The sequence below is a fragment of the Rhinoraja longicauda genome, chromosome 2 (genome assembly GCF_053455715.1).
Source record: "Rhinoraja longicauda isolate Sanriku21f chromosome 2, sRhiLon1.1, whole genome shotgun sequence".
NCBI lineage: Eukaryota > Metazoa > Chordata > Chondrichthyes > Rajiformes > Arhynchobatidae > Rhinoraja > Rhinoraja longicauda.
In genome coordinates this window covers 97,940,865-97,968,842 of record NC_135954.1, presented here as the reverse complement: position 1 = coordinate 97,968,842, position 27,978 = coordinate 97,940,865, and the positions used below count along the sequence as shown (strand labels likewise).

General features: G+C 46.0%; 1 protein-coding gene across 3 annotated transcripts in view; it reads right to left on the bottom strand.

Moving 5' to 3' along the window:
• The window catches only part of ube3c (ubiquitin protein ligase E3C), a 117,966-nt gene extending 109,894 nt beyond the window's left edge, over window positions 1-8,072 (bottom strand). The window contains exons 1-2 of one of the 3 annotated variants that reach the window (XM_078424867.1): window positions 7,997-8,072; window positions 5,551-5,651 (exon numbers count right to left, since the gene is read on the bottom strand). In XM_078424867.1, coding sequence (XP_078280993.1) covers window positions 5,551-5,616 — 66 coding nt within the window. In that variant the 5' untranslated portion in view covers window positions 5,617-5,651; window positions 7,997-8,072. Of the gene's footprint in view, window positions 1-5,550; window positions 5,652-7,884; window positions 7,971-7,996 lie in introns of those variants that run through there. The other 2 variants (XM_078424884.1, XM_078424876.1) reach the window with 2 other exon arrangements.
• Window positions 8,073-27,978: the final 19,906 nt, after the last annotated feature.

Sequence of the window (27,978 nt, the reverse complement as noted above, 5' to 3'; positions counted from 1 at the left end):
TGTTCCCAATGTTGGGGGAGTCCAGAACCAGGGGCCACAGTTTAAGAATAAGGGGTAGGTCATTTAGAACGGAGATGAGGAAAAACTTTTTCAGTCAGAGAGTTGTAAATCTGTGGAATTCACTGCTTCAGAAGGCAGTGGAGGCCAAGTCTCTGAATGCATTCAAAAGAGAACTAGATAGAGCTCTTAAGGATAGCAGAGTCAGGGGGTATGGGGAGAAGGCAGGAACGGGGTACTGATTGAGAATGATCAGCCATGATCACATTGAATGGTGGTGCTGGCTCGAAGGGCCGAATGGCCTACTCCTGCACCTATTGTCTATTGTGATATTACTACAGAACTCATAAACGGTGCAGCAAACCAAGAGGTGGTCCTGCACTGGTGAACTATATTTTCATATTATGTAATAACAATTGGGTTCAGTGGTATAGTGGTTAAATTACTGGAATAGCCTCAACATCCTTGAACCAATGAATCTGTTTAAATTTTATGATGTCAAATGTGGTTTTTAAATTCAGTTAATTAAATCCTAGATTGTTAAGGTGGCCCATCTAATTTACTCATCGAGAAGAAAATGTTGCAATGTTCAGTCTGGCCTATACGAGATTACATTAGAACAAGAAAATAAGGACAGTCCCTCAAAACTGCCCTGTCATTTAATACGACCATGGCTGGTTAGCTCACGGCATCATTTCCTCTTCTGTCCTAGTTTCACCATAGCTGTCAATTCCCTGATTTAAAAAAAAATCTACTTCCTTTTTAAATACACCAAATGATCTTGCCCCCTCGACCCTCTAGTGTAAATAATTCCAGACAAATTATTTTGCAATATTTACAATACCTTGCAAAACGTTAATCTAACATATTAGTCACCACTATGTTATTAACTTTTACCACTCCTAGTTCGGCACAATAAAAGATGGACAAAAAATGGTGATGTGACAAATTATATCCACATCTCCTGGCAAAATAAATTAATGTAGACAACTAGAAGCAACCCTATGGATCAAGTGGGATTAGCTTGTATCACGCCCTTTCAACTGGCATGTACCGAATGCCCTCCCATGAAATCAATTTTTGTGATTGTTTAGTGTGATTTTCAGTAGTCTTAGTTATGTCAGGAGCAAAATAAATCGTAAGGGATTACAAATCCACATTTTTTTCTGTACACCAAGTCTCTTTTCAAATATACACTATAAAATCAAATGCAAATAAAAGCAGCAAGATGCATAAGAAAATGTTGAAAATTAAAAAATAACTATGAAATTGGACATGCAATTTATTTTTAGAATGGAAGGGAATAAGCAGAGGCATCCACTGATGACTTCACAATAACAAATACCATTCACATAATGTTAAGGAAAGAGTTGCTACACACAAGCAATAAAAACTCAAAGGCACCATGGCATGGGCCATGCACATGGAAAGCAACGATCATCATCAGTCAAAATGCTAACCATTTTACCTCAATGTTATCGACATTACCATTGATAGATCTCCCACCACTGACCCCTTCGGAGTCACCAATAACCAAAGGCTTAATTGGTCTATCTACAGTTCAGAAGCTGGGTATCACGCAGCAAGTCACGACGAGGGATTACCAAGAGGACAGAGGAAACGCATCAAGGATGTTTCACGGCCTCCTTGAAAAACAAACACCTTCTCAATTCATGGAAATCCGAGCATGTGATGATTCAAATATTGTAGTAGCATCAAGCACTGAGATTCTTACGTCTCTTTGTTGAGAGCATGTGTAAGCTCAGCTGAAAAGGCGACATCTCCCATTATATTTGCCTACTCTGCAAGTCCCACGTTGCTTTCTGAGGTGACTGATGAAGCTGAAGACTTGAATGAAAGCAAATCATCATCAAACCTAAGGAGTCACCTAAGATGATGATGATGTTGCAAATGGCACACCTCACAAATCCCGAGAGTTTTAGCAGGAGTGCAATGGAGTCTTCTCCATTTGTCGCGATGAGTACAACCGCAGCACTACTCAGGTTGCATCCAATCAACCATCCTAAACATTGATAACAACCAACAATGATACACTTTGGTTGCAATTTGTACCATGGTAAAACAGCAAAGCGGCAGTTTCCAAGGCCTTTACAACAGTAACTCTCATGCCCATACTGTGTACCAGCAGGAAACACCACAATCTACAGGTTCTTTTCTGAAGGCAAAGAAGTCAAAACTGGAGAATTGCTGATAAACAAAAGGACCTTGATTAAAATGAAAGGATTGGACACAATTCTGGTCTCTATGGCACAAAATAGCACAGGAGCACTAACAATGCTTAAAAACAATGTAATAAAGCAAAAACAGAAAATATAATTCTGTTAAGATATAATCAGCCAAGTTTACTTCCCTGAAAAGTGAAAATCTGAGCAGTAATCTAAAAGACCTATTATAAACAGATTTGATAGGGTAGCTATTTCCATGTAGTGGGGAATTTGTGCGAAAGCAATTCAAATCTTGGGTCCACAAAGATAAATACAATCAAGTTCAATCAATGCAAAACATATTTGTTTAGAGTGGTGAAAAATAGATTAATTTAAGGTCAAGCCATATATGAAGCACGATTGTTGGCATAGGTTTGCTTGGCTATAATGTTATTGGCTATAATGCCCAGCAAACTGCTGTGGCAGACGCTTCCCGGCAAGGTGTGGAGTGGCCGAAACCACGGCCGGCAGAGTCGGTGAGGCCGGAGTCCCCGTGGGTCAGAGCCAGCGCGCCGCGAGTTGACGGAGCCATGCGGCTGGTGCCTGGGTTGGCGCCACCGAGACATCCAGAGAGGACCCGCCAGCGATAGTGGAGAAATCAATGCAGAGGTTGACGATGGTGCCAATCGATGAACCACGTGGAGTGAGGATATCGCTGCCAAGGGAAGAAACAAAGGAGGACCCGGCGTGGGGGACCATTGTGAGGGAGGGGGAGAACAATGGACAATGGAGGACCCGGCATGGTGGGACCACCGTGAGGGGGGGGAGAATAAAGGGGGACCTTGTGCGTACACTGTGTATACTTTGTAACTTTGTCAGCGCCCTTATGTGACAACTATTTCACTGTGAACTTGTCACATGTGACAATAAAGTATTTATTCATTCAATATATATACGTATTTAGTTTTAGTTTAGTGCATTATTGTCACATGTACTGAGATACAGTGAAAAGCTTTTGTTTGTGTGCTATCCAATCAAAGAAAAGACTACATGAATACTATCAAGCCATTCACAGTTGAAGGATAAAGGGTACAACATTTAGTGCAAGATCTAATATTGAAGTCCAATATAGTCCAATTAAAGATAGTTCAAAGGTCTCCATTGAGGTAAATGGGAGGTCAGGACCAAACTCCAGTTGTTGGGTGGGCCGTTCAGTTGCCTGATAACAGCTGGGACGAAACTGTCCCTGAATCTGGAGGTATACATTTTCAAACTTTTGTGCCTCTTTCCTGATGGGAGAAGGGAGTGACCGGGGTGAGACAGGTCCTTGATTATGGTGGCGGTTTGCTCAAGCAACGTGAAGTGCAGATGGCAGCAATGGAAGGGAGTTTGGTGTGTGTGATGGTCTGGGCTACGTTCAGAACTCTCTACAACACCATAATTAAGATTTAATCATAATCCACAGGCCTGATCACTTGTTTGAAGAACCAGTGTTAGTAAGTGCTGACCACTTATCAAGTTAAGTGCAATAGCAGGTGCCAGCCAGCAGTACATCTGAATTCAGAGATGCCAAAATCTGGAAAGGGATTTAGAACCAAATATTAATCATTACACTCTGAAATACAGAAAAATATACACATCTCCATCCCATCAATGAAGGAGTAGCCATGTTCTTATTCCAAGCCATTCCTCATCCCACTTGCCCAGCTGATCAAGATCCCACTCTATTTCTTGATAAACATCTTCACTGTCCATGATCCTACCTATTTTACTGAAATCTGCAAACTTATTAGCCATGCCTTGCACATCCTCGTCCAAATTGTTGAAAGATGACGAACAACAATGGGTTCAGCACCAACCTGAGGCACAGCACTAGTCATGGACCAGTAGTCCTTTCAACAACCTCCCACGCAGTTGAGGCCCGTTGATCTAATACTTACGTAAGATGGCCGCCAGATTCGCGCGTGCGCTCAAAGCGTGCTGGTTGTCTGCTGGGGCTTCTTCCCGCTCAAAGCAACGGCCATCGCTGTCGTTGCAGGAGAGGTTTGCACCCAACGGGTCCACGGGTCGCTTTGGACGCCGCGATGGCCGCCCAGGGCCGGGTTCAGTGGCTCCCTCTCCCCTTTCCTCTCCCCCCTCGCCCGCCCCTGGGGGAGACCCACCTGCCGGCCACGGGTGCACGGGTCGTCAGTTGGGGGAGGGTTGCCGGGCCCGCAGGAGAGGTTTGGATGGAGGGTTGCCGGGCCCGCAGGAGAGGTATGGACCCAACGGGTCCACGCCCGTCTAGTAGGAAATAAAGGCAACATGCTACATTCTCAATGCTGAGAATACAAAGTACATGGCTAAAATTGTTGAATATCTGAATTGGCGTGATTGTTGAGTCTTGAAGAACATACTCTGACAAATTGCCCTTCCAGCTTACATTAAGCCCTCATGTAACATGTAAAGGAGGCCAAAGGCCACAGTTGAGTGAAAATTGAATGTAGACCAGGCAAGATGACAGTTTTTTGTAAAACAGGCACCAAAATAGCATTGTTTTCCACAAATCATACACTGAGTATACAATGTACCAGATACAAAGCTAATAATTTCCGACAACATCTGGAATCATTATTTGTGCGTCAATAACGTATGGCCAGAACCTAAAATATTTTAAATGCTCAAAAGTAGTACACTCCATCGATCTTTATGCTTTGCTATTGCATTAAAAATAAATGGCTTTAATAATATATTCCTTAGGAGAGTTGAGGAACTGGAATACACATTTGTTTTAAACCACAGTGCAAATTCTATATTTTCATTTTTTTAACCGAAGCCAATTAACCTGCAAACTTGTCTTTGGAGTGTGGGAGGAGACCTGGAGAAAACCCACGCCATCACAGGGAGAAAGTACAAACTCCGTACAGAGAGCACCCATAGTCAGGATCAAAGCCGGGTCCTTGGCACTGTAAGGCAGCAGCTCTACCGCTACACCTCTGTGCCACCCTTACATTGTTAAAAGATAGGAGGGCAGTGATTTAAAACTGAGATGTAGTTAAACTTTTTCTCCGAGGATGGTGAATCAATGGAATCTTCTACCCAGAAGGTTTGTGGTGTCAAGATCATTAGAGGTGCTTAAAGAGGAAGTGGTTACATCTTTGAAAGATCATGGAATTGAGGACAATGTGGAACTGACAGAAAATAGGGTACAAGGCGCAAGGCAGATCAGCCACGATCGTTTTGAATGGCACAGCAGGCATGGGGGAGAAAGTGGCCTATTTTATGTTCTTATGTACACCTCCTATCTTGTGCACTCACCACAATCTTAAGGTGTTGAACCTCAAGTACAAAATTGACTAACTCATTAATCGCACTTATTATACACTTTTCGTTAAAATTGATTACTAACCTTTCTGCTTGCTCCACCAAGAGAAACCTTGGGCCGTGTTTTGAAATCACCTTCAAAGCTGAACATGTCTGTATGTTATCCCATCTAGTTGAACTATAGTCCTAAAAAAGAGATCAAGTTGTCAATGAAGCAAACATTTAAACAGGTTACCCAAAGTGTAGCTCAAACTCGGTCGATTACTAAATCATACAAAATAGAACGTCTATGATCCTCCACAACCCTGCCAACTAAGTGTCTATCTACAAGTCCCATTTTCCAGCACTCAGCCCATAGCCTTCCTTGTTACGGGATTTTAAAAGTTCATCTAAACATTCAAATAGCGTAACAGTACTTGCCTCCACCATTTGTTCCTCAGACAATGTTCCCGATTTTAAATGCCCTCTGGGTAAAATTTCTTCCTTAATTTAACTCTTATGCTTTCTGTTTATGGATCCCTTTACCAAAACTATAACCCTCATTTTTTTGGACCCGACCCCTATCTTCTCTGCTCCAAAAACAAACCCAGCCTACCCAATCTCTCGTCATAGCTGAAACTCTTCACCACTGACAACATTGTGGTTGATCTCTCGCCCTTCCAGTGCATTTTCCCACTGAAGATTAAGTACACAATAGTGACAATGAACAAGCTAATACAAGAAAAAGATACAAAGTCATGGAGTAACTCAGTAGGTCAGGTAGCATCTCTGGAGAACTCAGATAGGTGACGTTTCAGGTCAGGACCCTTCTTCAGAAGATGTTTCCCAACCCGAAGATAGACACAAAATGTTGGAGTAACTCAGCGGGACAGGCAGCATCTCTTCAAACTAAAGTTCTTCAAACTGAAAAAGGGTCTTGACCCGAAACATCACCCATTCTTTCTCACCAGAGATGCTGCCTGTCCCGAGTCAGTCCAGCATTTTGTGCCTATTTTCGATTTAAACCAGCATCTGTAGTTCTTTCCAAGACATGTTTCCTAACCCGCTGAGTTATTCCAACAATGATTTTTTGTAAACCAGCTGGTTTATTAAAAAAAGTGTTGGAGTAACTCAGTGTTGGAGTAATTCACAGTTCATAAATCATAGGAGCTGAATTATGCCATTCGGCCCACCAAGACAACTCCGCCATTCAATCATGGCTGATCTAACTTTCCCTCTCGACACCATTCTCCTGCCTTCTCCCCATAACCCCTGGCACACTTATGAATCAAGAATCTGTCAATCTTCTCCTTAAAAATATCCATCTGTGGCAATTTCACAGAATCACTATCTCCTCTTCATCTCCTTTCCAAAAGTACCTCCTTTTATTCTGAGGCTATGGCCTCCGGTCCTAGATTCTCCCACTAGTGGAAACATCCTCTCCACATCCACTCTATCCAAGCCTTTCACTATTCAGGAAGTTTCAATGAGGTCCCCCTCATCCTTCTAAACTCCTAAACAATCCTTTGTTTCTCCAAGTTAATAAATAACAGGACTCCCCTCACAACTACAGGAAATAACCAATCGTTTAATCAGCCATTGAATAATTGCAACATGTTATGATATTTTTGATACACAAGTACGTTTCATCCAAAGCCATCCAAGAACATCCAATAGGAACATCACAATCACCACGTTATTCGCCTGATCAGCAAATACACTATATAACTTCAAACATTTTTTTTAAAAATCAGTCACAACATCCACAACATATTAAATTATTGCTTGCCACTAAAAAACGAAATCAGAGCATTGAGTCTCTTGTTGGGAGTCCATTACGACAGCGATTAGTTTCAACTCTACGTTGAAAGGGAATTGGTCTAAAATGATTCTTACACCCTTAAGACGTAGACAACAGAGCAAAGAGTTTTGCTGTGCTTTGTAAGCAAACAAATCTCCAGTTTCCTTCTCCCTGGCCCTGACTCTCAGACTGAAGAAGGGGGTCTCGACTCGAGACGTCGCCCATTCCTTCTCTCCAGAGATGCCGCCTGACCTGCTGAGTTACTCCAGCGTTTTGTGAATAAAAGTCCATTCCTTCTCTTCATGCAGAGATGCTGCCTGTCCCGCAGGGTTTCTCCAGCTTTTTGTGTACACCAGCCTCTGACTGCAGCTCCTTCCTACACAAGAAAGAAAGCCTCGCTGTTTCCGAACTGGGAACAGGCCGTGATGGCAGGGCCTGGCCTGGCCTGGCCTGGCCTGGCCGGCGGAGTGTATTGTCAGCCTGCTCTTGCTATTATTCCCCGCTCCTCATGACTCAGCGCAGCTGAATATTTCTCAATAGAAACAAGACAAGGGAGCTGCTGGAAGGGCAACGTCTGCCCAAAGGCAATGGCGAGCCAACCGGCTGTCACTTCGATGCGCTTTAAAACCTTCATCTTACATTTGTTTTTTTTAAAAAAGGGCACGCACGGCGGTTTATTTGCAAATAGTTAGAGGGTTGAGAGGTTGTTGGAGCCGCCCTGTCCCCGGTGCCCGGTGGCCGGTGCCTTTACCTGACTCGCACCCGCCGCCGCCGCCTGCAACCGAAACGCAGCCCCGCGGCCGGAAGCCGTCGCACCGTCGCCCCCCGCAACCGAGCCCACCGGATGTCCCGCCCCCAGCGCTGACCGCGCCTGGCCATTGGCTCAGCTTCGCGTCCGTCATGTGATCTTGATGGAGCGGATGAGTGAGGTAGAGTTTTAGTGAGTGACGAGGATGGAGTGAGAAGGGGGGTGAGTGAGGTGGGGGGGGTGAGTGAGGTGGGGGGGGTGAGGATGGAGTGAGTGAGGTGGGGGGGTGAGTGAGGTGGGGGGGTGAGGATGGAGTGAGTGAGGTGGGGGGGTGAGTGAGGTGGGGGGGTGAGTGAGGTGGGGGGGTGAGTGAGGTGGGGGGTGAGTGAGGGGGGGGTGAGTGAAGTGGGGGGGTGAGTGAGGTGGGGGGGTGAGGATGGAGTGAGTGAGGTGGGGGGGTGAGTGAGGGGGGGGGGTGAGTGAGGTGGGGGGGGTGAGTGAGGTGGGGGGGTGAGGATGGAGTGAGTGAGGTGGGGGGGTGAGTGAGGTGGGGGGATGAGTGAGGTGGGGGGGGTGAGTGAGGGGGGGGGTGAGTGAGGTGGGGGGGGTGAGTGAGGTGGGGGGGTGAGGATGGAGTGAGTGAGGTGGGGGGGTGAGTGAGGTGGGGGGGTGAGTGAGGTGGGGGGGTGAGTGAGGTGGGGGGTGAGTGAGGTGGGGGGGTGAGTGAGGTGGGGGGGGTCAGTGAGGTGGGGGGGTGAGTGAGGGGGGGTGAGTGAGGTGGGGGGGTGAGTGAGGTGGGGGGGTGAGTGAGGTGAGGGGGGTCAGTGAGGTGGGGGGGTCAGTGAGGTGGGGGGGTGAGTGAGGTGGGGGGGTGAGGTGGAGGGGTGAGTGAGGTGGGGGGGGTGAGTGAGGTGTGGGGGTGAGTGAGGGGGGGTTGAGTGAGGTGGAGGGGTGAGTGAGGTGGGGGGGGTCAGTGAGGTGGGGGGGTCAGTGAGGTGGGGGGGTGAGTGAGGTGAGGGGGGTCAGTGAGGTGGGGGGGTCAGTGAGGTGGGGGGGTGAGGTGGAGGGGTGAGTGAGGTGGGGGGGGTGAGTGAGGTGTGGGGGTGAGTGAGGGGGGGTTGAGTGAGGTGGGGGGGTCAGTGAGGTGGGGGGGGTCAGTGAGGTGGGGGTGAGGTGGAGGGGTGAGTGAGGTGGGGGGGGTGAGTGAGGTGGGGGGATGAGTGAGGTGGGGGGGGTGAGTGAGGTGGGGGGTGAGTGAGGGGGGGTTGAGTGAGGTGGAGGGGTGAGTGAGGTGGGGGGGTGAGGTGGAGGCGTGAGTGAGGTGGGGGGGTGAGTGAGGTGGGGGGGTAAGTGAGGTGGGGGGGTGAGTGAGGTGGGGAGGGTGAGTGAGGTGGGGGGGTGAGTGAGGTGGGGGGGTGAGTGAGGTGGGGGGTGTGTGAGGATGGAGTGAGTGAGGTGGGGGTGAGTGAGGTGGGGGGTGAGTGAGGTGGGGGGGTGAGTGAGGTGGGGGGGGGGTGAGTGAGGTGGGGGGGGTGAGAGAGGTGGGGGGGTGAGTGAGGTGGGGGGGTGAGTGAGGTGGGGGGGGTGAGTGAGGTGGGGGGGTGAGTGAGGTGGGGGGGGTCAGTGAGGTGGGGGGGTGAGTGAGGTGGGGGGGGTGAGGTGGAGGGGTGAGTGAGGTGGGGGGGGGTGAGTGAGGTGGGGGGGTCAGTGAGGTGGGGGGGTGAGTGAGGTGGGGGTGTGAGGTGGAGGGGTGAGTGAGGTGGGGGGGTGAGTGAGGTGGGGGGGGTCAGTGAGGTGGGGGGGTCAGTGAGGTGGGGGGTGAGTGAGGTGGGGGGGGTGAGTGAGGTGGGGGGTGTGTGAGGATGGAGTGAGTGAGGTGGGGGTGAGTGAGGTGGGGGGTGAGTGAGGTGGGGGGGTGAGTGAGGTGGGGGGGTGAGTGAGGTGGGGGGGTGAGTGAGGTGGGGGGGTGAGTGAGGTGGGGGGGTGAGTGAGGTGGGGGGGGTGAGTGAGGTGGGGGGGGGTCAGTGAGGTGGGGGGGTGAGTGAGGTGGGGGGGTGAGGTGGAGGGGTGAGTGAGGTGGGGGGGGGTGAGGTGGGGGGGTGAGTGAGGGGGGGTTGAGTGAGGTGGAGTGGTGAGTGAGGTGGGGGGGTGAGTGAGGTGGGCGGGGTCAGTGAGGTGGGGGGGTCAGTGAGGTGGGGGGTGAGGTGGAGGGGTGAGTGAGGTGGGGGGGTGAGTGAGGTGGGGGGGGTGAGTGAGGTGGGGGGGGTGAGTGAGGTGGGGGGGGTGAGTGAGGTGGGGGGGGTGAGTGAGGTGGGGGGGGGGGTGAGTGAGGTGGGGGGGGGGTGAGTGAGGTGGGGGGGTGAGTGAGGGGGGGGTGAGTAAGGTGGGGAGGTGAGTGAGGTGGGGGGGTGAGTGAGGGGGGGTGAGTGAGGTGGGGGGGTGAGTGAGGTGGGGGGGTGAGGTGGAGGGGTGAGTGAGGGGGGGGTGAGTGAGGTGGGGGGGGTGAGTGAGGTGGGGGGTGAGTGAGGTGGGGGGTGAGTGAGGTGGGGGGTGTGTGAGGATGGAGTGAGTGAGGTGGGGGGTGAGTGAGGTGGGGGGTGAGTGAGGTGGGGGGGTGAGTGAGGTGGGGGGGTCAGTGAGGTGGGGGGGTGAGTGAGGTGGGGGGGTGAGTGAGGGGGGGGTGAGTAAGGTGGGGAGGTGAGTGAGGTGGGGGGGTGAGTGAGGTGGGGGGGTGAGTGAGGGGGGGTGAGTGAGGTGGGGGGTGAGTGAGGTGGGGGGGTGGGTGAGGTGGGGGGGTGAGTGAGGTGGAGGGGTGAGTGAGGTGGGGGTGGTGAGTGAGGTGGGGGGGTGAGGGGTGAGTGAGGTGGAGGGGTGAGTGAGGTGGGGGGTGAGTGAGGTGGGGGGGTTAGGGGTGAGTGAGGTGGAGGGGTGAGTGAGGTGGGGGGTGAGGGGTAAGTGAGGTGAGGGGTGAGTGAGGTGGGGGGTTGTGAGGTGAGGGTTGTGAGATGGGGTGAGAGGGGTGAGTGAGGTGGGGGGCGTGAGGTGGAGGGGTGAGTGAGGTGGGAGGTTGAGTGAGGTGGGGGTTTGTGAGGTGAGGGTTGTGAGGAGGGGTGAGTGAGGTGAGTGGTGAGTGAGGTGGGGGGTGGGGGAGTGAGAGGGGTGAGTGAGGTGGGGGTGTGTGATGTGGAAGTGGTGAGTGAGGTCGGGGGTGGGAGGGTGAGAGGGGTGAGTGAAGTGGGGGGCGTGTGAGGTGGAGGGGTGAGTGAGGTGGAGGGGTAAGTGAGGTGGGGAGGGTGAGGGGTGAGTGAGGTGGGGGGAGATGGGTGAGTGAGGAGTGAGAGATGGGGGGGGTGAGTGAGGTGAGGGGGGGTGAGAGGGAGGTGGGGGGAGTGAGAGGGGTGGTGGGGTAGGGGTGGTGGGCTGGGTGAGGGATATGGGGGTGCTGGGTGGATGCAGGTCATGGGTGGTGAGAGGAGTGGGGGGGGGGAGTGGCGGGGTAGGGCGAGTGGCAGAGTAAGGGGCGCTAGGGGGGAGTGGGGAATGGAGGGGGTGTGGGGCAATGGAGTAGAGGGAGTGTTGGGGTGGTGAGCTTAGAAGCGCAGGGACTGAGACGGCTGTTGCTGAGGGGAAATGTTACTTCAGATGCATTTATCGAGGAGAACTTTTTTCTTTTTTTTAATTTAATTTTTTTTTTTTTTAATTTCGAACATGTTAAAAGACATCAATTAAAAAACAAAATAAACAAAAAAACAGAAGAAATACAAGGAATTTCATCCATTACTTAACATGTGCGAAAAGGAGTAGGAAGAAGTGTGAACTTATTTAATCCTACCCCCATTCCCTAATCAATATTTATCAAGTATCAGATATTAATACAAAAATACTCATACACCCTTATATGTTCATATAGATATACTTATTTAAATAATGATGAGTTATTATATGTAGACCCCTGGTGACTGTTAATCCCCCTCCTCACTGTACCTAGAAAAAATCATGTGTTTATATTTGTTTTTAAACTGGATGATGTTTGAACATTGTTTTAATTCCGCATTCATTCTGTTCCATAGCTTTACTCCACTGATTGATATAGAAAATCTTTTCATTCTTCAAAGGAGCCATATTTGAGCAGTGGAGTAGTAAAACACAAAACGCTGGCGTAACTCAGCGGGTCAGCGAGCATCTGTGGAAAAAATGGATAATAGGGTCCCGATCCAAAAGTCGCCTATCCAGGTCCTTCAGAAATGGTTCAGAGAAACGTTGGAGGGGGTTTCATTGTGCCAGAAAACATGATCGCCGGGCAGACCTTCGGGCAATTCTGAAGTGTCATGACATCTCCCTCTTGCATTCTTCTAGCCAATGTACAATCGTTGGAGAACAAGATGGAAGACCTAAGAGTAACACTGCTGCATCAGAGGAACATCAGCGACTGCTGTGTCCTCTGTTTCATAAAGACATGGCTCACCCCCACCTCTCCAGACACGTGGTCCAGCCAAAGGGGTTTTCCATCCACTGCATGGACCAGACAGCGGAGTCAGGAAAAGGAAGAGGCAGTGGTGTCTGTGTTGTGATCAACCCACTGTGGTACTCAGACATAAGAATCCTATCTCATTCCTGCTTCCTTGACCTTGAACTTCTGGCGGTTTAGAGCCAACCATTCTACCTACCAGTCTGAAGAAGGGTCTCGACCCGAAACGTCACCCATTCCTTTTGTCGTGAAATGCTGCCTGACCTGCTGAGTTACTCCAGCATTTTGTGAAATAAATACCTTCGATTTGTACCAGCATCTGCCGTTATTTTCTTACACTACCTACCGAGGGAGTTCTCCACCATCATCATGACAACAGTCTACATCCCACCCCAGGCAGAGGTCAAGCTGATACTTGGGTAATTGAGCGGTGAGATCAACATGCACGAAACAGCATCTGACGATATGTTCCACATCATTACTGGGGACTTCAACCAGAATAGTTTGAAGAAGTATCTGCTGAACTACCATTATCATATCACTTTCAATGCCAGTGGACACAACACATTCGACCACTGCTATACCATCTTCAGGAATGTTTATTACCCCATCCCTTGCCTGTACTTTGCAAAATCTGACTTCCTGACATTTTTCTTCCTACCTACAGACAGCAACAGAAGAGGACTATGAAGTACTGTATACATGGATCGTGCTGCCAGAGGAGATAGTGGAGGCAGGTACTATAATAACATTTAGACTTTAGAGATACAGCGTGAGACCAGGCTCAGCGAATCCCATACACTAACGCTACACATCAGGGACAATTTTATCCTACATGCAATTTTATCCTGTCCCTAGTGTGTATCCAACACACTAGGGACAATTTTACAATAACAATTTTACTAAAGCCAATTAACCTACAAACCTGTATGTCCTTGAAGTGTGGGAGAAAACCCACGTGGTCACAGGGAAAATGTAGAAACTCTGTACAGACAGCACCAGTAGTCAGGATCGAACCCAGATCTCTGGCGTTGTAAGACAGCAACTCTATCGCAGTGCCACTGTGCTGCCCTAAAAGACATTTGGATAGGTTAAGGAATAGGAAAGGTTTGAAGGGATATGGAGCAAACCAGGCAGGTGAGACTAATGTAGATGAGGTATTTTCTTCGGAATTAGCAAGTTGGCCTGAACGTCCTGTTTCAATGATGTATGACTGTGACTCTGCTGATCAGGTGAAGCAGAGGAGAGTTTATGAGATTCCTCCAAATTGGTGCACTGGGTGATGTTCAGGGATTTGCCAGGCAGATCTGAATGAATATGCCACAGTTGTGACCGACTTCATAAAGAAATGCGCGAATAACTGCACCTGCAAACACATCCCGAGTCTTCCCCAACCAGAATTCCTGGATGAACCTTGTGAGCTGCTGAAGGCTAAATCTGTGCCAGTTCTCCATCGTATAAAAATTCCAGGTGTGGCCTCCTGAATGCCACCAAGAGTGGACGCTCGACAGCTGTGGCAGGGGTGACAAGCTATCACCTCCTATAAGGCAAAACAGTAGAGCGTGACTGGCAATGCGACATCACTTCAAGGTGAGCTAAATGCATTTTTTTGCATGCTTTGAAAGGGAGAACAGTGGCACACCTAGACAAGCCCTCACTCCCTCTGAAGTCCCTGGGAACTCAGTCTCCGATGCCATCGGCAGAGCAGCCTTCAAGAAGATGTCCACCTAAAGCGTCCAGCCCAGACTGTGTACCTGGCCGTACGCTGAAAGCTTGTGCAAACCAACTGGCTGGAGTATTCAAGGACATCTTCAACCTGTCACTTCTGCTCCCTGAGGTTCCTACCTGTTTCAAAAGGACATCTTTCAAACTAGTTCCCGAGAAGAGCATGATGACCTACTTCAATAACTACTGTCTAGTAGCATTTACATCCACAGATCTAACATTCAGCAGACCACGGATCTCCTGGGATGGAATTACCATACCAGGTCACGATGAAACCAGTCAGAATATCTTCTACACATGGCACTGGAGAAAATATTCTGACTGGCTGCATCATGGTTTGATATGGTAATTCCAATACACAGGAAGGCAAGAGTCTGCAGAGAGTTGTGGTCTCAGCCTGGTCCATAACAGGCACAGCCCTCCCCACCATCGAGAGCATCGAGATCAGGTGCTGCTTCAAGAAGGTGGCATCAGTCATTAAGGATCCCCATCATCTGGGTAAGGCCCTCTTCTCACTGCTACAATTGGGCAGGATCTAGAGAAGCCTGAAGTCCCACACCACCAGAGTCCAAAAGAGCTACTTTAATACAATTATCAGGTGCTTGAATCAAGCTTTACCACCATAATCCTACCTCGGCAATGGAACACTACATATTACCATACATTGTCTTAGCCTGATCTAAAACCATACTATGTTATGGTCTCAGGCTAGTGTCCAAATGTAGTACTATCTCACTGATTTATTTGTACGAAATGGAAAAGCGTGCAAAAAAAAATGCATTCAGCTCATCTGGAAGTGATGCTGCATTGGCATTCATGCTCTACTGTTTTGCCTTATTTCTCCTTTTCTTTGCTACACCTCCTATGCCAAATGGGTTTGAGCAATAAAATAGTGGAAGTAGTTGGGGAATTTAATTTGCTTGTTCAGTGTCAATGATGGCAAGCAGCTTGGCAGTGTTAATCATCGAAAAGCATGATTTGCTGGGAACGCTTAGCAGGACAATTTACATCTATAAGAGAGGTTTGTGTTGAAATTCCTAATACTCATTGCTGTCAAAGGACCTGTCATTAGATATTATACGGCAAAGGGATCAGAAAAATCTATGGAGGCCTTCCTACTTTGGTAGCCTTCCAATAATTATTATCAGAGATTACACATGAAAAATTATAGTTCATTTGTTATCAGTCACCAGGAGCTGAAAACTATGAGAAATTGAAAAATAATTGATATTTTGCATTTCTATTTTACATTTATAATTGAAAACTAACACGAATTGAAGAGAATTTGCCCACCCTGCATAGTGATCAAAATAGGAGCATGGGAGAAGGCCATTTGGTACAGCAGGATACCAGCTCTCAGAAGGATGATCCTGGCAGTCCCACTTCTCTGATCTTTCGTAAGATACATGTGCTCTGCTGAATTATAGTTCTAAAATGGTGTTGGTACTCAAGCCGATCTGCTTATTCTATTTACATTATTCTTTTTGTGCATTATCTGTCAAATTAAATGACATGATTATTGCTGTAAATTTATTTAGATAACATTTTTATCTTGGATATCAAAAAAAAATATTTTTAGTTTCACAAAATGCTTTTTTATAGTTTACCTTCTACAATTTCCAACTGTACTTTTATTTAGTGGATTTACTCATTTTCATTGGAAATAATTAGGTGTGGATTAATAAAATGATTGGAAGGCTATCCTGTCTGAGAACTGAATTATCTCAGAGACTGTTTAATCTCCCTTTTTTTACTATTTCACTTCATGACATTTATGTATTTTCTTTGTTTAGGATCAGCAGTGATCCTTTCGCATTAATGTCGCTAATTCTAATAAATACATATAGGGACATAGCATTATGTTATACATTTACTTGTGTTCAACGTGAGCCATGTTTCTCTAGGGTTCTCTGTTTCCACATGTGTAATATGGACTTATTCCATCAGTATGTCGGCTAATTTACATTCTGCACATACCCGTAAACATCTGCCCAACTTCCCATATTCTCCTCACCATGAACCCAAAACTGATTGCAAAGAAGTGTTGGAGACTGCCCAGTTCATCACGGGTACTAACCTCCTCACCATTGAAGGGGTCTACAGGAGTCACTGCCTAAAAACGCAGCCAGCACCATCAGAGACCCACACCACCTTGGCCACGCTCTCATTTCATTCCTGCCAGTGGGATGAAGGTATAGATCTTCAGCGGGTAGTCCATAGAGCTCAGAGGACTATCGGAGACCAGCTACCAGCCTTGGAGGGCATCTATAACACACGAAGCCTCAGAAAAACCACCAGCATCCACAAAGACTCTTCACACCCCTGCAACAGACGATACAAGGCCTTCTACTCCCGCACCTCCAGACTCAGGAACAGCTTCATCCCCAGGGCCATAGCTGCTATGAACCGGTCCTGCTGAGCCGGATGTCACATCGCACAGTGAACCAGCACAGACCTACTTGCACTTTATTCTGTTTTAAAACTGTTCTAATTTGTTTCATTGGGTTGTTTAAATTAATACTGATTAGCTAATTAATTTATTGCATCGAATGGAAGTCGCATTCCCAATCTCGTTGTACCCCTGTACAATGACAATAAAGATATATTGTATTGTATTGCAGAAGCCTGAAAACAGTAACATCCAGGTTCAGGAGCAGCTTTTTACCAACAACCATCAGGCTACTAAACTCTACAATCTCCAACTAAGCTCCGAACTACATAAACTTGTGGGCATTGTTTTTGTCTTTGCACTATTATTGTTTGTTTTTTATATACTGGATTACTTTTTTATTCTTTGTTATGGTGTGTAGACAATAGCCAATAGGTGCAGGAGTAGGCCATTCGGCCCTTCGAGCCAGCACCGCCATTCAATGTGATCATGGCTGATCATTCATAATCAGTACCCCGTTCCTGCCCTCTCCCCATACCCCCTGACTCCACTATCGTTATGAGCTCTATCTAACTCTCTCTTGAAAGCATCCAAAGAATTGGCCACCACTGCCTTCTGAGGCAGAAAATTCCACAGATTTACAACTCTCTGAATTAAAAAGTTTTTCCTCATCTCCGTTCTAAATGGCCTACCCCTTATTCTTAAACTGTGGCCCCTGGTTCTGGACTCCCCCAATTTTGGGAACATGTTGCCTGCCTCTAGCGTGTCCAATCCCTTAATAATCTTCTATGTTTCAATAATATCCCCTCTCATCCTTCTAAATTCCAGTGTATACAAGCCCAGTCGCTCTTGTCTTTCAACATACGACAGTCCCGCCATTCCGGGAATTAACCTAGTGAACCTACGCTGCACTCCCTCAATAGCAAGAATGTCCTTACTCAAATTTGGAGACCAAAACTGCACACAGAACTCCAGGTGTGGTCTCACTAGGGCCCTGTACAACTGCAGAAGGACCTCTTTGCTTCTATACTCAACTCCTCTTGTCATGAAGGCCAACATGCTATTAGATTTATTCACTGCCTGCTGTACCTGCATGCTTACTTTCAGTGACTGATGAACAAGGACACTCAGATCTCTTTGTACTTCCCCTTTTCCTAACTTGACACCATTCAGATAATAATCTGTCTTCCTGTTCTTACCACCAAAGTGGATAACCTCACATTTATCCACATTAAACTGCATCTGCCCACTCACACAACCTGTCCAAGTCACCCTGCATCCACATAGTATCCACCTCACAGTTCACATTGCCACCCAGCTTTGTGTCATCAGCAAATTTGCTAATGTTACTTTTAATCCCTTCATCTAAGTCATCAATGTATATTGTAAATAGCTGCGGTCTGCCAACCAATTTTCTATCCATGTCAGTACCCTATCCTCAATACCATGTGTTCTAATTTTACCCGCTAATCTCGTATGTGGGACCTTATCAAAGGCTTTCTGAAAGTCCAGGTACACTACTTCCATGGGCTCTCCCTTGTCCATTTTCCCAGTTACATCCTCAAAAAATTCCAGAAGATTAGTCAAGCATGATTTCCCCTTTGTAAATCCATGCTGACTCAGAACGATCCTGTCACTGCTATCCAAATGTTTACTGAGTACTATGTTTACATACCTGTTGTGCTGCTGCAAGTAAGAATTTCACTGTTCTGTTTCGGGACATATGACAATAAACCACTCTTGTCTCTGGACTCTTGTCGCGGCTTTCTTCATCTTAATTTGCACCAGGTTCCATATTCTATATTCTATATTCCACACTTTGTATCTTCCCCATTGCTCTATCTATTACACTTGAGTTTGATTTGATTGTATGTATGTATGGTATATCTGATCTGCTAGGGCAGCATGCAAAACAGAGTGGCGGTATAAGTGACAATAATAACTGTATACCTAACGCCATTGTCGAAATTCCTATTTAAGCATTGGTTGAATTTTAAATTACACATCTTATTTTCAAACTTCCTCCCTGGCCTCGCCATTCTACATGTTATCTCCCAAATATTGACAACCCTTTGCAGCTAAAAATATGAGCTCTCTTGTTAACTGCTGCACCATTGATAGCTGTGCATTCTATTTCTTTCAGACACACACCTTTAAAAACTACATTTTGGTCATTCGCCTTTACAGTTTCATGACTATGTATAATCATTTATTTAATAAACCTGCAATTCATAGTATTAAAACAAAGACAGTTGTTTGGCTATTAGCCAGTTATCTCACCAGAGGTGAGTTATCTCAGCCTCAGGACATTGATGCAGGAGTTTGTCAGGCTCGTTTCCTCAGCTAAACCATCTTCATCACGTGTGCGGCCAAATTCAGCTGAAAATAAAGCAGCCTATGCCTGTACTCTGCAAGACAGGTAACATGCAAGGGCTGATGGGTGGCAGGTTACATTTGTGGCACGCAGGTATAACATAAACCACCTGTAGGAACAGCAAGTCCAGTCATCCACCTTTGACAATAAATTATTCATTTCTGCTTGTATCCTTGTATGCTAACATTGCTAGTAAATTTGCAGAAGGCACCAAAATTGATGGTATGGAGAACGGTGAGGCAGGATATCTACTTTTACAACCAGATCTAGATCAGCTGGGAAGATAGACCAAGGAATGGTAAATGGAAATTGTGGCAAATGGAAGTGTGAGGTTTTACTCTTTGGTTTATCAAACCAGGGCTGCACAGTAAATGGTAACACCCTGGAGAGTAATGGGGAACAGAGTACTGGTGCATGCTTCCCTAAAAAAGGTGAGTCAGGGGGGTGGTGTGGTGACAGTGGTGTTTGTCACACTTGCCTTCTTTGGGAAAGGTATTGAGTACAAAAAGTGGGACATCATGATGCGTCTATACATATCATTGGTGAGACCATATTTGGAGTACTTTGTGCAGTTCTGATCACTCAGTATAGAAAGAATGGAATTAAGTTGGAAAAGATGCAGAAGAGATTTGCCAGCATGTTACTTGGGCTTGAGGGCTTGGAATAGATGGAGATGGTGGATAGGCTTGTACTAGTTTCTTTGGAGCGTAGGAGGCTGAGGGGTGACCTTGTTCAGGCGTACAAAATTATGAAGGGCATGGATTAAGTCAATGTACACTGTCTTTTTCCCTGGGTAGAAGTATCTAAACTGAGAGGGCATAGGCTAAATGTGAGATGAGAGAGTTTTAAGAGGACCCTCAGAGGGTAGTCTGTATCTGGAATGAGCTGTCAGAGGAAGGTATAGAAGTGATACAATTACGACTTTTAACAACTATTTGGAGGGATATATGAATGGGAATGGTTTGGAAAGTGATGGGCCAAATGCAGGAAAATGGTACCAGCACAGTATGTCAACTTGGTCGGCATGGACGTGTTTCTGTGCTGTATAACTCTATGACTCTATAATGAATCCAAATATTAGTTCAAGCCACATGTTCCTTTGAGCAAATAATCTTGCCTCATAGATAGACACAAAATGTTGGAATAACTCAGCGGGTCATGCAGCATCCCTGGAGAGTCTGAATAAGGGTTCCAACCTGAAATGGCACCTATTCATTTTCTCCAGAGATGCTGCCTGACCCACTGAATTACTCCAACATTTTGTGTCTATCTTCGGTATACACCAGCATCTGCAGATCCTTCCAAAGCGATCTTGCCTCATACTCCACTGCAGTGCTTTTACTTAGATCATCCACAAAATTAAGGTCCATTAGGCCTCATATAATTAATGTAAAAGAGCCTATGACAAAATTCAAAAAAGATCACAAAAGTTTTCGTGGAATCCTGTCCAATGTTTATCCCTCCACCAATTGAACAAAAACATGGTGTAACTAATAAGGTTGGGAACTATAAAATAATCCCTCATCTTCCATCACTCCAGGGTAAAGAGTCCCAGCCTATTCAATCTCTCCTTATAACTCAAACACCTCCAATCATGGCAACATCCTTGTGAATCTTTTCTGCACCCTCTCTCGCTTAATCACATCCGACCTATAGCACGGTGACAATAACTGCACAATTATGGTGTCATCCACAAACGTACCAATCATTCCACCTACATTCTTGTCAAATCGTTAATATGTATGACAAACAAGAGGGGAATCAGCACTGATCCTTCTGGCATGCCACTGGTCAAAGGCCTCCAATCTGAAAAGTAACCCTCCACTATGACCCTGTGACTCCTACCACCGTCAATTTTGCATCTATATGGCTAGTTCACCCTGGATGCATGTGATCTAATCTTCTAGAATATAATATGGAAAAATTGAAGATCTTACTCCTTGGTAGAAAAATATTGATATGCAAAATATTTTTAAGTGGTTGAAGATTGAAAAGTGTTAGTGTTCAGAGATTTCTAGGTATACATGTACAAAATTCACTGAGACTCAAAGTGTAGAAATTGCAAGGAATTAGGAAGGGAAGCATATTGTCCCATATTGCAAAAGAATTTGAGTGGTGGTTGTAAAGTGAAAATTGATGGGATTAAAATATGGCAAATAGGTAGCTTGGCTTTAGACTCTCTTGAGTTTGGGACAATAAAATGTGATCCATAAAAACACAACGTTCAAATGGGTATTGATAGGTTAAATGTTTTCTATAGCTGCAATGTCTAGAACAAAGGGTCAGACTCTCCAAGTAAAGGGCTGGTCATCAAAATGGAGATGAGAAGAAATTTCTTCATCCAGAGGCATGTTCTTGTCTCTCCTTACATTATGTTCTCTCATCACTGAAGACAGATTATCAACTCCATGTTCACATTATTATTGTGGCTTGCCATGCACAAATTGTTGAAACAAAAAACTACAGATACCAGTTAATAGACAAAAGGACACAAAGGTGCTGGAGTAACTCGGCATGGTGGCGCCATGACAGAGTTGCTGCCTTACCTGGGTTACACTGTACCTGGGTTCAATCCTGATTACAGGTGCTGTCTGTACGGAATGTGTTCATTCTCCCCATAAATGCGTGCGTTTTCCCCGGGTGCTCGGTTTCTTCACGCACTCCAAAGACATGCACGTTTGTAGGTTAATTTGACTTCCGGAAATATTGTAAATTGTCCCTAATCTGTAAGATAGTGCTAGTAAACAGGGATCGCTGGACGGCACGGACTTGGTGGGACGAAGGGCATGTTTCCGTGCTGTACTAAACTAAACTCAGCAGGTCAGGCAGCATCTCAGGAAAACATGGATAGTTGATGTTTTGAGTCGAGACTGATTATGTGTGGTGGGGGCGGGGGGAAGGAGAAGAAAGCTAGAAAAGGGTAGCGACAGGACAAAGCGTGGCAGGTAAGATGTCGACAAAGGCGAGAGGGATTTTTTGACAGGCAGATAGTTGGAACAGAGGCCAGATATAAGAACAACAGGGGTAGAGATGGGCTCGAAGAGTTGTGGATTGTAAAACCAAGGGAAAGAAAGTAGCAGGAGGTCGGGAGGGGAAGAATAGGTGGGAGTCCAGGTGGGGCACAGGGGAAGGAAGGGAGAGAGAGGGAGGTGTGGAGGGAAAAATAGAGGAGGTTAGTGGAAGGTTACTTAACATTGATGAATTCAACATTCATACCATTGGGTTGTAAGCTACCAACTTGGAATATGGGGTGCTGTTCCTCCAGTTAGCGTGTTGCCTCACTCTGGCAATGGAGAAGCCCCAGGTCAGTGTGGGAATGGAAAAAGGAGTAAAAATTGTGAAAAACTGGGAGATCTAGTTGGTCTTGGTCGGCAAGAGTTGGGCGGCAAATTGTTCCACACAAATTGGTGTCTGTCTTCCTTGCACTTTGTTGACTTGGAGGCAACCTGAAGTTATGAAGGTTGCTATAAAAAATGCACCTATTTTTATTTTTGTGATATACTGTTCTAAAGTGACCAATTTAACAATCCATTTTTCATTTCTACGCCAGTTGGCACACGCACTGATAAACGGAGGATTAGTTTAGACAGCAGGTTGATTCTTTTAGCAGAATACAGCCTTATTCAAGTTTCACTACATAAACAGTAAAACTGGATTGATAGGTGGGATAGTAAATAAAGGCACTTCTTCCTAGTCTTACCAGTGTCAATTAATTACCCACATCATATCACTGTTGCATTTATCAAGTGTACCTAGCAGCATGTTCAAATAAGTGTTGGATTAAGTTTATAATAACATTGGTTTGTTATCTGAGTTTTTTTAAATTATTCTCACAGATAGGTTTGTTTGCAGTTACAACATATTGTTAAAGCCAGCTCAGTCCAAATGTTAGAACATCACATAATTTCCTGAATCCATGCAGGCAGGAAGATCATTTTGCCCTTTCCCTGGAGGTTTAGAGGAAAATATAAAAGGTCAAGAGTCATGACTGTTTTATGGTCATATGTTAGTCACAGGAGGTCCTTCTGCAGTTGTACAGGGCCCTGGCAAGACCACACCTGGAGTATTGTATGCAGTTTTGGTCTCCTAATTTGAGGAAGGACATTATTGCTACTGAGGGAGTGCAGCGTGGGTTCACCAGGTTAATTCCCGGGATGGTGATTCTGACATATGAGGAAAGAATGGGTCGACTAGGTTTGTATTCACTGAAATTTAGAAAGATGAGAGGGGATCTTATAGAAACAGAGAAAATTCTTAAGGGATTGGATAGGCAAGATGCAGGAAAAATGTTCCCCATGTTGGGGGAGTCCAGAACCAGGGGTCACTGTTTAAGAATCGGCCATCTAGGACTGAGATGAGGAAAAACCCTTTCACCCGGAGAGTTGTGAATCTGTGGAATTCTATGCGACAGAAGGCAGTGGAGGCCAATTCACTGGATGTTTTCAAGAGAGAGGTAGATTTAGCTCTGAGAGCTAACAGAATCAAGGGATATGAAGAAAAAGCATGAATGAGGTACTGATTTTGGATGATCAGCCATGATCTTATTGTATGGTGCTGGCTCGAAGGGCCAAATGGACTACTCCTGCATCTATTTTCTATGTTTCTAGTTAATTAGTATATTGTATTTTAGTATATTGTCATGTGTATTGAGGTGCAGTGAAAAGCTTTTGTTGCATGCTAACCAGACAGCGGAAAGGCAATACATGATTACAAACGAGCCATTCACAGTGCACAGATACATGGTAAGGGAATAACGTTTAGTGCAAGGTAAAGCCAGTAAAGTCCGATCAAAAATACTCTGAGAGTCCCCGATGAGGTAGATAGTAGTTCAGCACTGCTCTCTAGTTGTGGTAGGATGGATCAGTTGCCTGATAACAGCTAGGATGAAACTGTTGCTGAATCTGGAGGTGTGCATTTTCACACTTCTATACCTTTTGTCCGATGGGAGAGCAGAGAAGAGAGAGTGGACAGGGTGCGAGTCGTCCTTGATTATGCTGCTGGCCTTGCCGAGGCAGAGTGAAGTATAAAAATAATCAATGGAAGGGAGGTTTGTTTGTGTGATGGTCTGGGCTGCGTCTACAATTCGCTGCAATATCTTGCGGTCTTAGATCGAACTGTTCCCAAACCAATCTGTGATGTATTCTGATAAAATGCCTTCTACTGTGCATCTGTAGAAGATGGTAAGGGTTGCTGGGGACATGCCGAACTCCCTAAGCTTTCTAAGGAAGTTAAGGCTTTGGTGTGCTTTTTTGGTTATTGCTTCAATATGGGTGGTCCAGGAGAAGTCATTGGTGATATTTACTCCTAGGAATTTCTCTACTTTGGCGCTGTCAATGCAAACTGGACGATCACTTCCTGAAGCCGATCACTATCTCCTTCGTCTTGCTGACATTGAGAGAAAAGTTGTTGTCTCGTCACTAGAACACAAGGTTCTCAATCTCTTTCCTGTACTTCGACTCATCATTATTTGATATTCGGCCCACAATGATGGTATCGTCTGCAAATTTGTAAATTGAATTTGATTTGTGCAGGGTGTACAAGGTATAAAGAAGGGGGCTGAGAATGCATCCTTGTGGAGCACCAGTGTTGAGGATTATTGTAGAAGATGATTTGTCCCCTATCCTCACTGATTGGGGTCTATTGGTCATGATCCAGTTGCAGAGATGAGTGCTGACTCCAGTCCCACGGGTTTGGTGATGAGCTTGGATGGCATATTGGTGTTAAAGGCAGAGCAATAGTCGATAAATAGGAGTCTGACGTAGGTGTCTCTCTTATCCAGGTGTTCCAGGGATGAATGTAGGGCCATGACGATGGTAGTGGACCTGGTGTGGCAGTAGGCGAACTGCAGTGGGTCGAGGCCACTTGGTGGACCAGATTTAATGCGTTTCATAACTAGCCTCTCAAAACATTTCATGATGGTAGATATCAAGGCCACAGGACGGTAGTCGTTTAGGCATGAGATCTTGCTTTTCTTTGGCATCAGGATGATGGTGGTCTTCTTGAAGCAGGTGGATACCTCAGAACAGAATAGGGAGAAATTAAAGATGTCCACTAATACTACCGCTACCTGGTCCACGCAGCTACTAAGGACAGAGCCAGGAACTTCGTCTGCCCCAGTTGCTTTCTGTTGGTTCACCATCAGGAAGGCCGATCTAACCTCTGCAACAGTGACCCGGGGAAGAGGCACACTCGAGTCTGAAAGGCCTGGTATCACCGCCCTGTTGGCCTTCTGCTCAAAGCAAGCATAGAAAGCATTCAGTTCATCAGGAAGGGTCGCACTATCACCAACGATGTCACCTGACTTTCCTTGCAGCCAGTGGGCCTCCTCCAGTGCCATGGAGAGGCCCACCGGAAATTAGAGGAACAGCACCTCATATTTCGCCTGGGCAGCTTGCAGCCCAGTGGTATGAACATCGACTTCTCCAACTTTAGATAGTTCCTCTTTCCCTCTCTTCCCCTCCCCCTTCCCAGATCTCCCTCTATCTTCCTGTCTCCACCTATATCTTTCCTTTGTCGCGCCCCCCTGACATCAGTCTGAGGAAGGGTCTCGACCCGAAACGTCACCCATTCCTTCTCTCCTGAGATGCTGCCTGACCTGCTGAGTTACTCCAGCATTTTGTGAATAAATACCTTCGATTTGTACCAGCATCTGCAGTTATTTTCTTATACTTCCTTGCAGCCAGTTATCTTATTCAGATCTTGCCACCTTCTCCGTGTGTCTGAGTGATTACACTGGGATCCGGTATCGTTTCTTGGCATCCTTGATATTTTTGCGGACATCATAGCGGGCCTTCTTGTACCGCTCGGGATCGTTTGACTTGTATGCAGCGAACCTGGCCTTCACCTGTGAATGTTTCTGATTGGGGAATTGGGGAAGAATTGGATTGTCTTCGGTGGCACGCAGTCTTCCACATACTTGCTGATGAAGTCAGTCATGGCAGTGGCTTACTCATTCAGGTTAGTTACGGAATCCCTGAATATGAACCAGTGCACTGACTCAAAGCAGTCGCGGAAGATGTCATCCATGTCCCAAACAGAACAATGAAATTCTTACTTGTTGCAGCACAACTGAATATTTAAACTTAGTATTCTGTAAACAATATAGTAAACGAAAAGAAGTCGAGTATATATTTTTATATATAGGATGTGTAGGAAAGAACTGCCGATGCTGGTTTAAATCGAAGTGAGACACAAAATGCTGGAGTAAGTCAGTGGGACAGGCAGCATCTCTGGAGAGAAGGAATGTTTTGTGTTCTTGTTCTATGCCGGTATGAAACTTTGCGAGTCTTCAAGGTACAACAGAAGTCTTTATTACAGTAACTCAATGCTGGCAGCAAGACAACTAAAATGGCTGCAACCACACAATTCTGACTGCACACTCCACACTGTGTACAGCCAAGATAACTATGTACAAAACATCTCCCTTTGTCCTGTGCAGCGCCACCTGCTGCACGGGAGGAGCAACGGGTCCTCCCACCCCACAGGGTCAACCAAACATCACAGAATGGGTTGAGGGAAGGAGGAATCACAGAGGTCTGAAGAAGGGTCTGGTCCCAAAACGTCACCCACTCACGCTGAGTTACTCCAGCATTTTGTGTTTACCTTCTCTATATATATATATATATATATATATACATACAGTATATGAAGGAGCTGCAGATGCTGGTTTACACCAAAGATAGGCACAACATGCTGGAGTAACTCAGCCATACTGGCAGCATCTCTGGAGAAAAGGAATAGGTAACGTTTTTGGATCGAGACCCTTCTTCACACTGAGAGTCAGGGGAGTGGAAAACTAGAGGTATGCTCACACACACACACACACACACATTGCAGTCTGAAGAAGTGTCTCGACCCGAAACGTCACCCATTCCTTCTCTCCCGAGATGCTGCCTGACCTGCTGAGTTACTCCAGCATTTTGTGAATACACATTGCATATGTATATGCGTGTGTGTATATATACATACATAAAACAAACAATAAAAGTGCAAAAATATCAAAACCAATGCCCCCAAGTTTATATAGCTCAGAGCTTATTTGGAGGTTGTGGTGTTTAATAGCCTGATGGCTGTATGGAAGAAGCTGTTTGTGTAATGGATCGTGAGGTGAGAATTACGCTAGTGTCTGCTCATCCCATTGGTATATGTTTTTAGAAAAACGCAGGAAGGAATCTGGGCTAACCGACACAGATTGTGGCTGTCGAGAATGCTCCAGAGGTGTCTCCCGACTGTTTCTACATCCCTGTGTTTTCCCCCACAATGCATTGCCTAGCTGACCCACAAAATAGGAAGTTTTAAATTTATTTTAAGGCTTCCTTCCATCGAGCTTGCAACTCAAATGAAACCGAATGCCAAACAAAAAGGTTATATTTTGAGACGTGCCAGTTACAAATTGATCACTTTGTTGTGCGGAGATCATCAAGTTGGCAGGTACCCCAAGAACCTGTTAATTTACTATTAGCGCTCTGGTTCCAAGAACCTTTTTTTATATGACTCCTCTTAAACAACTTTAGGCATTTTTAAATTGCCTTCGACTGTATTATCAAATGTCATCGATATCGATTGACCTTCTTTAAGACTTACGAATTGGCTTGAGCCTATAAATGAGAGGAGACCGTTTGTCTAGCTCAAACATCACCACACAGAGGAGCGAATATTTTATATACCGTGCCCTTCTTTATTTAACACACGTATGCCCTGCCATACAACCTAAAGCATTAAAAAAAACACAGAGATATAATAATCAGCTCACGCTGATCATTTATCACTCCCGAGAATACAAAACTTGGTAAAAAATAAAGCCAACAAAATATTAATAGAAATTATTTCAGGAGTGGAGTCACATTTTGCTTCCAGGCTATACAAGGGTACTCCGTTCTGTGGGCTTTTGTCCCTGATATAAACCATTTATTATATTTCCATTGTGCAGGCGATTCCATTGAAGGGGTGTTGCTGTGCTCTGCCGTTTAACATTTGATCCTCGGAATTGAACCGCTGTCTAAATCTGACGCCGCGAATTAAAACAATGT